Source organism: Natator depressus, chromosome 5 (assembly GCF_965152275.1).
Source record: "Natator depressus isolate rNatDep1 chromosome 5, rNatDep2.hap1, whole genome shotgun sequence".
In the NCBI taxonomy this organism is placed as follows: Eukaryota; Metazoa; Chordata; order Testudines; family Cheloniidae; genus Natator; species Natator depressus.
Window position 1 is genome coordinate 119,033,498 of NC_134238.1, and position 14,713 is coordinate 119,048,210.

General features: G+C 37.2%; 1 protein-coding gene across 2 annotated transcripts in view; it reads right to left on the reverse strand.

Annotated features, from left to right (window-relative positions):
• Window positions 1-2,058: 2,058 nt before the first annotated feature.
• PTBP3 (polypyrimidine tract binding protein 3) overlaps window positions 2,059-14,713 on the reverse strand; it is a 123,507-nt gene continuing 110,852 nt past the window's right edge. The window contains exons 11-15 of one of the 2 annotated variants that reach the window (XM_074953519.1): window positions 12,471-12,504; window positions 11,367-11,459; window positions 10,232-10,448; window positions 8,920-8,997; window positions 2,059-8,077 (exon numbers count right to left, since the gene is read on the reverse strand). In XM_074953519.1, the coding sequence (XP_074809620.1) occupies window positions 7,945-8,077; window positions 8,920-8,997; window positions 10,232-10,448; window positions 11,367-11,459; window positions 12,471-12,504 (555 nt within the window). In that variant the 3' untranslated portion in view covers window positions 2,059-7,944. The remainder of the gene's footprint in view (window positions 8,078-8,919; window positions 8,998-10,231; window positions 10,449-11,366; window positions 11,460-12,470; window positions 12,505-14,713) is intronic. The other variant, XM_074953521.1, reaches the window with a different exon arrangement.

Here is a 14,713-nt window from a genome sequence, read left to right on the forward strand (position 1 = left end):
ACTTAGGGAAAGAAAGTGTACTATTCCTTTCTGTGACTATATTGTGGGAAGTGCAATCATGATGGGAGTGCTATCTTGGTGGACAAGGATCAAGGGTTTTTGAGGGGGGAGTAGGAATGGTAGCAGAATGTCTTGCAGCCCTAGTAAAAAATGTGAAGGCTGGCTGCTAGTCCTCCAGAATCAGTACTTTTTCCAAAGGTCTCATGACTGTAGCATCTAAGGGCTGCATACAAAATTAAGAGTTACATGAGATTCGTTAAGTCTACCCACTGGTCAAGAAGCATTTTACTCTAGAAATGCAACACACCTCGAGCTGAATTAGTTAGATTGTCACCCTGGGGGACAGCATACAATGTATCAGGAATCACTGTTAGTGAGCTAATAGAAAAAAGAAAAGGAGTACTTGGCACCTTAGAGACTAACCAGTTTATTTGAGCATGAGCTTTCGTGAGCTACAGCTCACTTCATCGGATGCATAGCATATCGTGGAAACTGCAGAAACCTGTTAGTGAGCTGTAGCTCATGAAAGCTTATGCTCAAATAAATTTGTTAGTCTCTAAGGTGCCACAAGTCCTCCTTTTCTGTTAGCATTACTTACATTAGACATCACTACTACTGCCATATGTCCTCTTAGCACTAGATGTCTGATATTTGTAGTGGTATTTTAGTGACATTTTATAATTGATTTAAAATTAGACGACTACACTTGCTTGCTTAGACTCAGTGGTTAAAATAGACAAACAGGCTGAGCACTCACCAGACTAGACAAGTATTTCTTTTAGTACAGAAAAGGGAAATGCACTCCCCTAGACTTCCCCTTACTTTGGTGTCTACTTAAACTCATGCCCAATTACCAATGTGTAATTTAGGGCTTGTCCACATAGGGAAAAAGTCCAGAATAACTAGCTTGGAATAGCAATTGCTGAATAGCTATTTTGCACTAATACCCTGTTTAGACACTTATTCTGCACTAAGAGTGGTTTTTTTAATGGTTAAGGATTAACAAACTGCACAAAGCCCCTTTTAGTGTGTAATAAGAGTGTCCATGTGGGACGTTATTTCACAATAGCTTTTGTGCTTTGAGTTCACACCCTACCTCTTTTACACTAACTTCCCTGTGTAGACAAACCCTTACACTCATCTCAGCCTGTGTCAGAGTGAGTCTAATCCAAGCATAACACAGACTGAGGGGCCAGCAGGGAGGAGCACAGTGAGAAAAGGGACTAACAAGAGGATTTAGAAAGGAATAAGTTAAAGCAGGCCACCTAATACGATACCTAAAGTTACACAATTTGGAACCTTGCCATGTAAGTTACACCAACATGGTCACTCTTATCACTAAGTGCGTGAAAGTAGGTATAAGGGAGTCCAAGGCCTGGTCTACCCTTAACAGTTAGGTCGGCATAGCTACAGCCCCTAAGGGTGTAAAAAATTCACACCCCTGAGAGCTGTTGCTATGCTGACCTAACCCCAGGTGAAGATATGGCTAGGTCAATGGAAGAATGCTTCCACTGATGCGGCTACCACCACTGGCAGATGTCGAGATCAACGACAAAAAAACCCCTTCTGTTGGTGTAGGAAACATCTACACTATGATGCTACAGCAGCATATGGCACCGTACCTTTGCCACTTCGTGCCTGTTGCTTACACATGGCCCAAGACACCACCAAGCATTTCCCTCAAGGTGCCCTTAGGGTTGATTTTCTCTCTCTCTCTCTCATATAATGAAGCAGCACCCATTCTCAGTTACAACGTGCTTTTCCAGGCTATTGGAAACAGGGTGCTTTTCACCCCTCTTCTGTGTAAATGTCATAATGTTCCTATAGAATAAGTATGCTCTCTTTGAAAACACGCACTGATCCCATTAAATACTTTTTAAATAAACAGGTTAAGTTTAGATGGCCAAAATAGGCTATGGAAAAAAAGAAAAAAAAATGAAAATAAGACATTAGCTTTACAATTAAAAGACAAGGGGAAATCCAAAGCAATAGACAAGAACGCAGAAAAATTGAAGAGAGCACAGATGTAATGACATTTATTAAAAGGCATGCTACAACAACTAGAGTTGTTAGGAAAAGAGTTAAGTATAGATACTCACGTAATAATCAGCAAATACACAAACGTAAAAGAAATGGAATATACTGTATGTACACAAGTGCAAATTAACCATGCACTACGCAGTTAGAAAATAGGTTTTTTAATATTTCATCTTCTTTGCATTTATAACATAAGTCATCTCAACAGACATGGAATCCTCTCCCTCCAATGCCACAAGCTGCTTTACAAATGAAAGCTGGTACTGTTGCATATCAAAATATACAAGACAATTGATGTTTATATAAAAACCATTTTATACTTTAACTTGTTCCCAAAAACCTTTTTTGCCAGGTAAAAAAAGTTGTTACAAATATTTACAGCATTTTCTTGTGTTAGATGAACATTCTTACAAGCTGAAAAAGGGACCTTTTTGAACAGATTGTGTAAAATGAGCAAATGTCAGTGACTCCGAGCTATTTTTTCTTGAATACAGTACTAAAAATAGTCCATTAACCACTTGCCTTATCCCACACCATTTGGTTCACATTAAAATCCCATTTTCCACTAAGTGGTTCATTCACCAATAGTAGATTCAAATAAAAGGTCACTTTGCACTGGGTCTTGTTTCAGAGAGGAGCTTGAGAGAAAAGATAAGTTTTCACAAAATGTCTCAGTAAAACCAGAACAGACAGTCTTTGGTCAGAGCAATGAGGTGACATTCTGATGCAAGAATTTGCTTGGTCAGCAACTTTTATGACTTGTGCTGCTGTGGGTCTGGGATGAACTTCTGCAGAAACTGAGTAACATGCCAAAAAGAATTTGAATGTGGTTAAAAAGACTAATCATAAATATGTAGGTGATTAGACTTCCACTAGTACCACACCGTGCAGAGATCCAAGAACTGAAAAACTGTTTGCGGTGCTGATATTAGCTTGCTAAGGTACAAACTTTCCTTCACCTATGCTATTATCAAGGGCTTTCAGCTACACAAGCATCCCCATTTCTCAGGGACTTCCCCAGGTACAAGCTGTCATCACCACCACAAGCAGATTTTTGGATTCCTGCATACTGCAGTACAATAAATATTGCAATGGTAAAGGCAGAGGGATAACTGAAACCTTATTGAAACAGTTGCAATTAATTGCATGTATGGACGATCGGTTGGACAACATTCATTTTTAACTACATAAATACACATTTACCTGAAAACAAGAGTATTGATTCCACTTAAGACTGAAATAAGAAAAAAAAACTTCAATTAAGACTACTGAAGGCACATAAACTTTGGTCCCATTTTGGTTTTTTCCTCCGTAAAACCTGAAATTAAGAATTTTGGAAATTTTCAATTATTCTGAAATAATTCACAATTCCTAATGGTTACAATTTGCTCTGAAAAAAGATTGAGAACAGTCTTGTATATAACACACAGATCTTTAAACTACAATAGGAGTTAAAGTTCATTTAAAGAAAAAGCCCTGTGCAATCTCAAATGCTTTGTTTCAGCACAATAGTAAAATATTTTAAGTCTGGCAGTTTTGCTCTCGTTAACAACAGACCAAGACAAAAAGGTAAAGGCAAACAAAAATGGCTTTAAATGCAGTTGCACTTTCTTTTTTTCTAGTTTAAAAAAATAGCAGTACATGTTAGTAGGAATACTAGAAGATAAAACAGCAAGTCTCAGAGACTCTTAGAAGAAAGGTCCACACTTCCTTCTGCCTAATTAAATGTGTAGCAGAGGGAATGGACTTACTGATCATACAAACTCCAAAGTGGTATACCTTTTCCAGCTGCAGCAAGTATTTACTTCTGCACACAAACAGATGTTTTCAATCTGAAGAATAGGAAATGCCAGGTAGGAAACTCTTCTTAGAAGGTGACCTTTTTCAACATGTAGGCAAAGAATGGGTCTCAGTGTAACAGTGCACAAGGAATAGTGCTACTGAGGGGGCAAACGTACAAGATAAAGTCAAATTAAGAAAAAGCATAAAAATTTAAAAACTTTAAAAGTTTCAGAAGTTTCTGTGAGGTTCAGCTAATTTACAAAATATGTGGACTGGCAGAAAACATGCTCTCAGCACTCGGAGCCTAACACCACTGGCGGAGAAGTTCTGTTCTGGTTAGTCCCTGCAGTATGGCCTTCACTTATTAAAATTTCTTTGTGCTTAAGCCAAAATGGAAAAACAAAATTTTGCATCTGAATGTTTTTGGTACTTGTATTCAGGATCTGACCAATAAAAATAAATTCGAATAGTCTGCATTACAATTTTGGGATTTAAATTAACTTGTAATGAAGAGTCTATATTTTAAAGATCACAATCTCTCATAAGCCTTGATCATGCAAGGAACTCTGCATCTATGCAAGCGGTCTGCCTACACAGAGCTACTTAGGGTGCCAACCTTTCAGGATTGTCCTGGAGTCTCCAGGAATTCAAGATTAATCTTTAATTAAAAAGTATATCATGTGATGAAACCTCCAGGAATACGTCCAACCAAAATTGGCAACCTTCAAGCTGCTCCTTGTCAAATTAAGGATTTAGCTGTGTAGGTAAATTTCTCCATTTTGGCCTGATCTCTCCCTAAAGAAATATCTTACTAAGTGAGGGACTATTTTTGTTTGTTTTGAAATATACAAGGAAACAAACTGTATTTGACAGAGCTTTAACCAGAACTCTCAATTTAAAAGCAAACAAATTAAAATGTACTGCTATTTTTGAAATCTGTGATATGTCTGCACCTCATGTAAAAGAGTCCTCCCACAGAGACATAATCCTTAACAAGTACACAAACCTAAAAATAAGTTGATAGGGATAACACACTACAGATCAATAGCAAAAATGAACTACTGAAAATACAGGATAAATGTATGACAAAACAAAAGCACACAGAAGATTAGAAATATCCACCCCCCCCCAGATTTTTTCTTTTAAACAAACAAAACATCAGAAATCTGTGCCAACATATAAGCTGTAGGCCTCTACAATTCAAACCGCAAATAGTCCAGAACTGACTTTAGCCATATACTAAGCATAGCTACATTTTTAAAAAGTTAACAAATCAAACATGTTCTTCCATTTTTAATACCACACCAAAAATCCCTCATCTTTTCAGATTAGTTCAAGCATTCCCACCTTCTGTTATAGGGTCAATAAATTAAAATGCATGTCATGTGCGTATTTGTACACACACATAGCATATTATACACACAGTACACTCACGCACGCCACTCAATATTATACATGCCAATACTAATACTCAAACTTAAAAGGTTGCTTTTCCTGGCTGCAATTACATTCATCTCCAGTATAATTCCTTTCCCTTGTAGCAGCAATTCTTTATAAAAAACAAAAACAAAAAGACCCCCAGTGTTGGCCAAGTTACATGGGCAATGTTTTAATAAATTATGCAGATGTCATCAACAAATGCAGTAAGGAGGCATATTCATTATGGCCCCAAATCAGCAAGGTGCACATGCCTGAAAGCCCTATGAATAGTCCCACTGACATCAGTGAAACTACTTGTGATGTAAGATATGTTAAATACCTTGCTGAAGAAGGGCCTATCGGCAAATGAAGGGTGCTAGATTCTACTAGAAAAATCAACCTAATGAAGTGTTTTATTTTAAGATAATGTTGTGGAACAAAGGAATCCCACACATTTTTGTGAATTATGAAGAAACTGGCTTGAAGTTTTCCCACGTGGGATCAACTACTTGAAGGTGGCAAGAGATGATCACAAATGCCAAAAATTACCCTTCATACTTCTCCCTCGTCTCTTTAAATCTTTCAGTAATAAATATATTTGACGATATTTACTCATATTGTGCACACCTCCTACGCAATATACACATCTATCTAGATAGACATACCTGCTGTCAAAGAATGTTTATATATTACAATAAAATGTATAGAGTTTTGCCAACTTCATCATTCTGATCAGTCTACTGTACTACATAAAAAGCTATATAACTTAGGAAGCCAAGTCAATATCCTGTTCCTTATCCTATCATTCAACAGAAATTTTTGAAACATAATGTATCTAACTTCTGTGTCAGGATGGTTACTCAGTTTTTGCTATGGAGACCACCCCCGTCCTATAAGTGTGGATCTATAAATTTTCAGAATTGTCCCTGTCTGACAATCCTCAACTGGGTTAGGGAAAGAAAATATAGATTTAATGAAAAACCAAGATGAATGAGTGCCACAGACCATTACAGCAGAAAAACTTTACATCTTTTCTACTTTCATAGCAGTTACAAAAGCAGAAATAAACAACCATTTATGTTTGAGAGAAATCTCTCTTTAAAAACTCGATCAAATTTCTGCGGACATAAATATCCTTTTTAGAAGTTCTTTTTATAAAAAACTTAACATTGTGTAATACAATCACAGAAATAACTTTAAAATTTATACCTACATTCAACAAAAATAATAAGAATTGCATCTCAACTTGCTCTCCAAACAGAAGTGGACATTCAGTATTGAAGTAATGATATTTATGAAGGAAAGCAAGTCAACCTTTTAGTACTGTAAACTCAGTACTGAGGGGGAAAAAAGGAATCCTGAGACGAAATATTATGAAACATTAGATAAGATCCAGAAACTGGAATTAATTTTTTACAGCCAAATATTGGTGTCAGCCAACTGTAACCAGGTAAATTTGAAGAGGCCTACAGGATGTGCACTGAGTGATCCTCCTTCCCACCTCCCCATCTCTACGCCAAAGCACCAAAAATTTGAATTCAGACTATTACTTATTGAAAAAACATTTTAAAAATCACAATGAAAACACTTAAAAACTAATAGACCAAGAAAAAAAATCTCTCACCAAGCCCACAATACAGTTTTCAAGATACTTTAGATAAAACTCTAAGCTATTGTATCATAAGCACATAATAAGGCACGTAATAAGAAATTAAGTAAATACACAGTAATTCTGATTTAAGTATTAGCGATTATAGTGGTACAAAAAACCCTTGAGGTTAATTTATTTTATTTTCTAAAGACGACCTTACCAAAAATAACTCTTTAAAAATTTGTCAAACCATATGATAGACCTGAATATTTTCCTTAAGACTGTAAACATTTTTTTCTGAAAAGAAATGTTAAAAACTGTGTGAAATCAGGACTATTTTCTCCTTTCAATTGCTCCAAAGTCATATTACACATCATTTCGTAGTAAAAAATCCCAAAATCTGAAGCTTTCATTCCATAATTCTATTCCTAGCTACAAGTGTCAATGATACCACATTTCAAAAGATCTCACTTATTCTGATTTTACTTTACTCCAGGGAGAGACAAGGCACTGCCTTTCCTCCAATAATTTCACCCCCACAAACAATCGCAGATTTTAAAAAAATGCATAAGCTATTCAGAAATATCAGCCAAAATATGGATATACCATTCAATAAAAAAAAATATTGTTCAATAGATATTCATTGTATAAGCTTGCTTTTCAATGAGAAACTCAAGCACTCTCTCTCATTCAAATTAGTGTTTAATCCATAGAGGTGTAGATTTAGTATTTAATCTGAAGCATTTTTTGAATGGTATATTTTAAAGAGGTTTGGAAATGTTGTGTAAGGCTAATTTGGAACAAAAACTAAAAGGGTGTTCCTGAAATATAATTCAAAAGGAGGGAATTTGACTATAAATATTGTTGTTAAAGATTAATTCCATAGAAGAAACTGTTTCTGGAGGAATATTAAACCTATGACCACATTACTGGCAGAAAACAAATGGAAAGATCATCCCTTGATTCTTTACTGTGTACACGAATACACATGAACATCAAACTCAGCATGAGTTTCATTTTTTAAGAGGCAAGAGTTGGTCTTAGCTGTTTCAGTCTCTGTCTGAAGGTTTTACTGAAATTGCAGTGCAGTCTTAATAGGAAAGTTCACAGAAAAGTCAGATTGTAGATTTGGAGAAAGAAACTCTGAGGTGATGGTTTTCCCCAAGGTCATGATTATGAAGCTCAATGAGAGCCTGGATTGCTTCTTCCACCGTGCCCAACTGGATGAGAGCCATTTTGCGATCTTTCCTGAAGTTCAACAGAAGAACAAAATTAATTCTAACCAATTCCCGATTACACCAATACCTCCCAAAAATTATGACAGAGTTTTTCAGCCACTGTATTATCTGCTGAGATTTTTGTATAATAAAAGAATCAGAACAAGAGATGTATCTACTAAAACAAAAATAGAAGCAGACAGAAATATATAAATCTTCAAGCAGATGGCCTGCTGTGGTCTCACTTCGTTCCAGGATCCTGTTGCATATCAAAAGCTAAAAAGAATAAATATATATGGCTGGAAGGCCTCTAAGGAGAGTTTAAGTGTTGGCCATTCAAAAGGAATCATTCTTGCCTATGACTCGGTATTCAACCAATGCCCAAAAACAGTGCTACTGGACACTGTACTGCTGCAACTGACATCTTTCAGATGAGATTTTAGACCCCATAGCTCTTTAAAATGAGCAAGAGAGTTATTTCTAGTGCTCTGTTTAAATTTCAATTTGGGCATCTACATCCTGTCATGAAAAAGTCCCATGCAATACTAATTGGATACTATATTATACTTCGTTTCCTGTCAGTACTGTACAGTGTTAGTATCCACAGTTTAACAAAGCCTGGCTGGGATGATTTAGCTGGGGTTGGTCCTGCTTTGAGCAAGGGGTTGGACTAGATGACCTCCTGAGGTCTCTTCCAACCCTAATCATCTATGATTTAACAGTTTGCTAAAACTCCCTGCAAAGGTAGTTATATCTTTGTCCATAAAATTTCTTTATGTATAGAAACTGTATGTGAAAACAGTTCACTATCCTTCAGGATTAAAGTTTCTATAATAAAATTATTACATGCTCTAATCTGTTCTGAGAACTTACTGGAAGAATTTGAAGGCTTTCACAGTACATCCAGTATCTGCAAAAAGGTTCTTCAGGTCATCAACAGTAACTGAAGGTCTAAAACAAAAAAATGCTCAAATTAATTATAATCCTGTTATAGATTTTATACTCTCTGTTCTTTTGAACTTTAATTTCAGGCTTCCTATGTAAAGTCTGAGGTCCAAATTTTACTTTGATCAACTTAAGTCAGTACAACTCTGTCCCCATGTATCTAGACTTTTATATTGTGACTTAACATTTCAGTATTCTACAAATTCCCAAGACAACACTCAGGCTTTCCCCACTCATTACTGCATGGAATTCATTCAGAACTAATTTCTAATCCAAGAAAAATCTATTTTAGAATTATACTTAAGCTGATTTGGACATTTTTACTTTTCAAAGTACGTTGTTTTATTTAAAATGTGGTCCTGTGAATATAGTTTTGGTAAGGCTTCTCCCACCCACCTTTTTGAAACAAACAATGTTCCTTTAAGTTATTGTTATATACAACCATAGCTGCAGTGTTAAGGAAACTTGTCTGAGAATGATGGTATTTTATTTTTGCCATTTCATCTTGGACAGTAAAATTAACTAGCTCAGTTTTTCTTTTTCTTGCTCACTTTCTGGTCTGATGTTCTAACACAACGCTACAATATTAGAGGTTGCTAATTCTCCAGAAAGATAATAAGGTAGTTTGGATTCCATCTCCTAATGTTAAATCTAAATTCTGTCAGATTCCCTTTAAAATGGTAGAGAGAGAGAGAACGAAACGAAACAGTGGCTTAAAAAAAATTATGTGTATTACACTATTCCTACACGCACAGTCATTATACACAGAAATAATGTTCATTGTACAATATGACTGTAGTATTCTATTTAGCAAAGTCTAGTAACAGGTGTTCGAGAACTTTGCCTTCAGCAAAGATCTACAATGTTGGATACCGTGTGCAAAAATTAACAGAGAAAACACATAGCTATTGCTCAGTGTATATAAGGACTCGATCTTCTTAAAACTGAATTTGTCCCTTTCAGGAGTAACAGAACTAACTGTCACAGGACTTGGTCACTGTTAAAGCTATATTTGGAAATGAATGCACTGAAAATTCTTTGGTTAAAAAGCAATACAGACACTGCAACCCATTCTTATGATTTTTGAACATGCGGCAAAGAATCACTAAATCTTAGCAAACAGAAAAAGGCAAAGGGAAAATATTCAGACCTGTGCCAAGCTACAGACGTTTAAAAAAAATCTCATTTTTTAATAGAGAAGTTTCTTTCCCAATTGAGCTGTGCATGTTTGGATACTTACGGAATGTTGGAGAGATGCAGAGTAGCAGATGGAGGGAAGATATTTAGGAAGTTCTTAGATCCAGGCTTTTTAAAGCGATGTAAAGGGCTATTGCTATAGTCCTTAGTCAGACCTTGGTCCTCTTGTCCCTCACGAGGAAGCTGAACAGTCTGATGCTTTGAAAGAGTTGCACGGAGCACCTTTCCATAAAGTCTCTGCCCATTTAAGTGGCTCATGGCTAGAACATAAATGTTGATAGTGATATCTGAATAGGAAAACAGACTAAGAAAAAATCCCCACACTGTTTGAATGACTAAAATTTCAAGCTTATTCCATGGTGCAATTTACAGCTGGACATCAGCTTCTCAAGTTTAATAGCAACTACTAACATTAAATAAAGCAAAAAATTCTAAAGACAACCATAATGGATGTAATACAACCTCTAATCTTAATTTAATGATAATACAAAAAATCTTCTAATCCAATTTTTCAGTTATTTTTGATTGAACATTTGAATATTTAAAATAAAGAAAAAATACTTTCAAAATCTTTAACTTATTTTGGCACAATATTCCTAGTATCACACGAAAGTAGCTTTTCCTCCGAGTATTACAGCAGAGACTCACTTCTTATTACTTTAGAACAAACAGTTTAATAACATGTTATATCAGGTATTTTGATATTCCTGTGCCAGTCATTGTGACAGTGCATGCACTAAAATTACTAATGTCTACAACTTAATATTGTCAACAGAAATTCAAATGTACTCATCCCATTATTAAGCTATACTGTAGATAACTCTGCATTCTTATCGCTTTGGCAAAATCCTGAGCAAACAAATGAGTTTTAAACTCATTTTTGTACTGATGGGAGGCTGGATTTTGCTAGTGGGTTTTACTACTGTTTTGGTTTGTTTAAGTTATGTCAGAAGTGCCTGAAGTAACAGAACATTTTATTGAAAAAAGTTATGATCTGTAGCCATTTAGTATGTCTAAGCCAGTAACTGAACAGTAATTCTGAATAGCAAATTGTGGAGTGGCAGACACCTAGAGCTCTTCTGAAACTCCAAATCAGCTGTTAACAAAATTAACTGCTGTAATGGAAACTGCAGATATCAGTACAACAAACACGCCAATGAAAATCTGTTTATCAATACCTAGTTGAGCCTGGGTTGCATCTGCCATCTGAACCAAAGCATTTTCTTTTTTGTTAAACATGATCTTCACTCGATGTACATCACCATAGACACCTGTGGAAATGCAAAGGAGGTGCTTTCAATGTATTAACTTGTCTGGAGCATCTGGTTATCTATAGTGAAAAACACTCAAGTATCAAGTTTATATCACTGAAGTTCATCAGCAAAAATGGAGAATAATCAATCAATCAATTTAAAACAGTTGGGCAAGGATCTTTGTATGAAGAGCTTTCAAGGTTATGTCTCTGTCTGCATTTTTCTGAAGAAGCGAGGAATTGTGAATAAATGTGGCATCTCTTTCAGTGCTAATGTAACACCGACAGACCCCGGATCGTCCGCAGGCAGGATCGAACCTGGGACTTCTGGAGCTAAATGCATGAGCCTCTACTGAATGAGCTAAAAGACACATGACCCTTAGCTAAAGCTGTAGCAGGCTCATTAATATCTAAGTGGTTTTGGTGCCACTAGAGGGGACAGAACTCCACAACCAGGAGATGTGTGGGTTACACTACCACCATAGACAGTTATTTTTAACGGCTAAATTTAACAATATAAAAGACAGGATCTTATCATTCAAAATACCAACAAAACATGAACAAAGAATCTGTGCATGTATGAAGCCCTCACTTTATTTCCTCTGGCGTTGTCTCCCCACCCAGCTCTGGTGACACAAAGGACGGGGAGGCAAACATGAAAGGGAGCACATACTCAATCTACTAAGGCATCGTATCTAGGTTGGTTCTCCCAGGCCAATCCACCATTTTGTATTTTTTCTGCTTTGAAATTTTTTTTCCCCCTCTTGTTCTCCTGTGACTACTGATCCAAGTTATTGTCATATTAAACCCAGCATGTTCTCTTGGGGTTTCCTTGGGATTGAAAACATGCAAGCCTGCCTTGTATGTAAGTGATTTGACAGGATGGGGTAACTATGTTTTTCTGGATAAGGAATAAAAATGAAATTTTAATTAAATCAGTTTATCAGATGAACAATAATGCTGATCCTGAGATTTCTCACAGTACATTTCAAATAATGTTCTGTAATAGTAGAGGCAATAAAAACCTTACCAAATAGGATAAAGAGCCCATGAGGTGTGATAGCCTGTATAAATGACAAGACAAAAATTTTAACACCATTTGAATATATAAAAGGAATCCATGCCAGAAGTAATTACAGCCAACTATTTTGGTTACTAAGTACTACTGCAAACTGGTAAAAACATTATGCTTTGGTTTTTTGGTTTTTTTTTTAAGACTAATTCTTTTCATATTTTCCCCAATAATTTCATCCGCTTGCACCAATGGATGCAGCATAATGTCTGTTTTAACACGCAAAATGTTTTCAATAGGCAGTTATAAAATTTGCAATAGTTCAGAACCCTATATGCTCCATTCTTCATCTTTTGCAATAGTAAGAACTTGCCTACTATAGAGCAGTGGTTCTCAAACTGTAGGTCATGACCCCAAAGTGGTTAATGGGGTTGCCAGGGCTGGTGTTAGACTTGCTAAGGCCCGGGGCCAAAGCCCAAGCCCCACCGCCTGGGACCAAAGCTCAAGGGCTTCAGCCCTGCATGGCAGGATTCACACTTCGGCTTCAGCTCTGGGAAGCGGGGCTCAGATTATAGGCCCTTTCCCTGGGCGGAAGACCTTGGGGTTCAGCTTTGGCCCCCTGGCTCGGGGCATCCAGCTTGGGCAGGTTCAGGCTTCGGTCCCCTCTTTCTGGGGTCTCGTAGTAATTTTTGTTATCAGAAGGGGGTCACGGTGCAGTGAAGTTTGAGAATCCCTGCTATAGAGTATGCAATTACTTTAAACTCAGTGTAAGTAGCTGCTAAATGAAAATCTGCATGAACCAATTCTTGTTTTCAAACAAGTTCTCATTCACTAAAGCACTCAAGCTTATGCTTTAATGTAAAGCACATGCTTCAGTGTTTTATGAACAGGGGTGGTCTGTTGAATCAGAATCTACAGGAACATAAAAACAAGGAGTCTGGTAGCACCTTAAAGACTAACAGACTTATTTGGGCAGTAGGTTTTTTACCCATGAAAGCTTATGCCCAAATAAATCTGTTAGTCTTTAAGGTGCCACCAGACTCCTCATTGTTTTTGTGGATACAGACTAACATGGCTACCCCTTGATAGAGGAACATAAAGCATAAGGGAGATAATTATGGGCATTATTTCCTACAGACCAGAAAAATAACTGTAAAATTACAAATGGCCATTTGGGGTTCAGATTTGCTTTCTCTCAACCATTCCCCATCTCAGCCTAATGCTATCCTCAAAAAAGTGATGCCTGTTCTAGTGAGGTATTTATACGAAGAGTATACAAAGTCCATGCAGGACCAAATATCCAGTAAGTTACGTGCCCACTATTAGACTTATAAAATGATTAGTGTTAATTTATAAATGGTGCCTGATCATAAAAATAAGGCTCATGTACAACATTGGGGGTAACTGTTTTTTCTTCAAGTGCTTGCTCATATCGATTCCAATTAGATGACTCAAACAGGAACTCGAAGGCGGGGTCGGAGCTCTTGGATTCACTAATTGAAGCACTGCTCTGCCGAAGGCTGCATCATCTCTAGTCTGCTGAGGAAATATGAGGTAAGGGTGTGGATTGAGGACCATGTTGCAGCCCTGCAAATTTCCTGGGTTGGAACCTGGGCCAGGAATGCCGCTGAAGATGCCTGTGCCCTCATGAAGGGCGCAGTCAGCATGGGGGCAGGTACTTTCGCCAGATCGTAGCACACCCGGATTCATGATGTAATCTATGATGAAATCCTTTAAGAAGAATTGGAAGCCCTTTCATTCTGTCTGCTACTGCGATGAATAGTTGAGTGGATTTTCGAAACAGCTTCATCCATTTGATACAGAAGGCTAATGCCTAGCAAACATCCAAAGAGTAGAGTTTTTGTGCCAGGCTGTTTGCATGCGGCTTGGGATAAAAAACTGGGAGAAAAATGTCCTGATTAACATGAAACTGGGAGATGACCTTCGGGAGGAAGGCTGGGTGCAGTCGAAGCTGAACCTTGTCCTTACGGCTCAGACATTAGGGCCTTCAACTTAGATACCCTCTTGGCAGATTATTATTGCCACTAGGAACGCTACCTTACATGAGAGAGAGAGCAAAGAGCATGTCGTGAGTGGTTCAAAGGGGGGGGGGGGCATTAATTTGGAAAGAACCAGGTTAAGGTGCCAGGCTTGTATCTGCTGCCGTGCTTGAGGCTATAGCCTGTCAAGTCCTTTAAGAAAGCATCCAACTATTGGGTTGGTGAAGACCGATTGGCCCGCCACGTCTGGGTGAAAGCCAG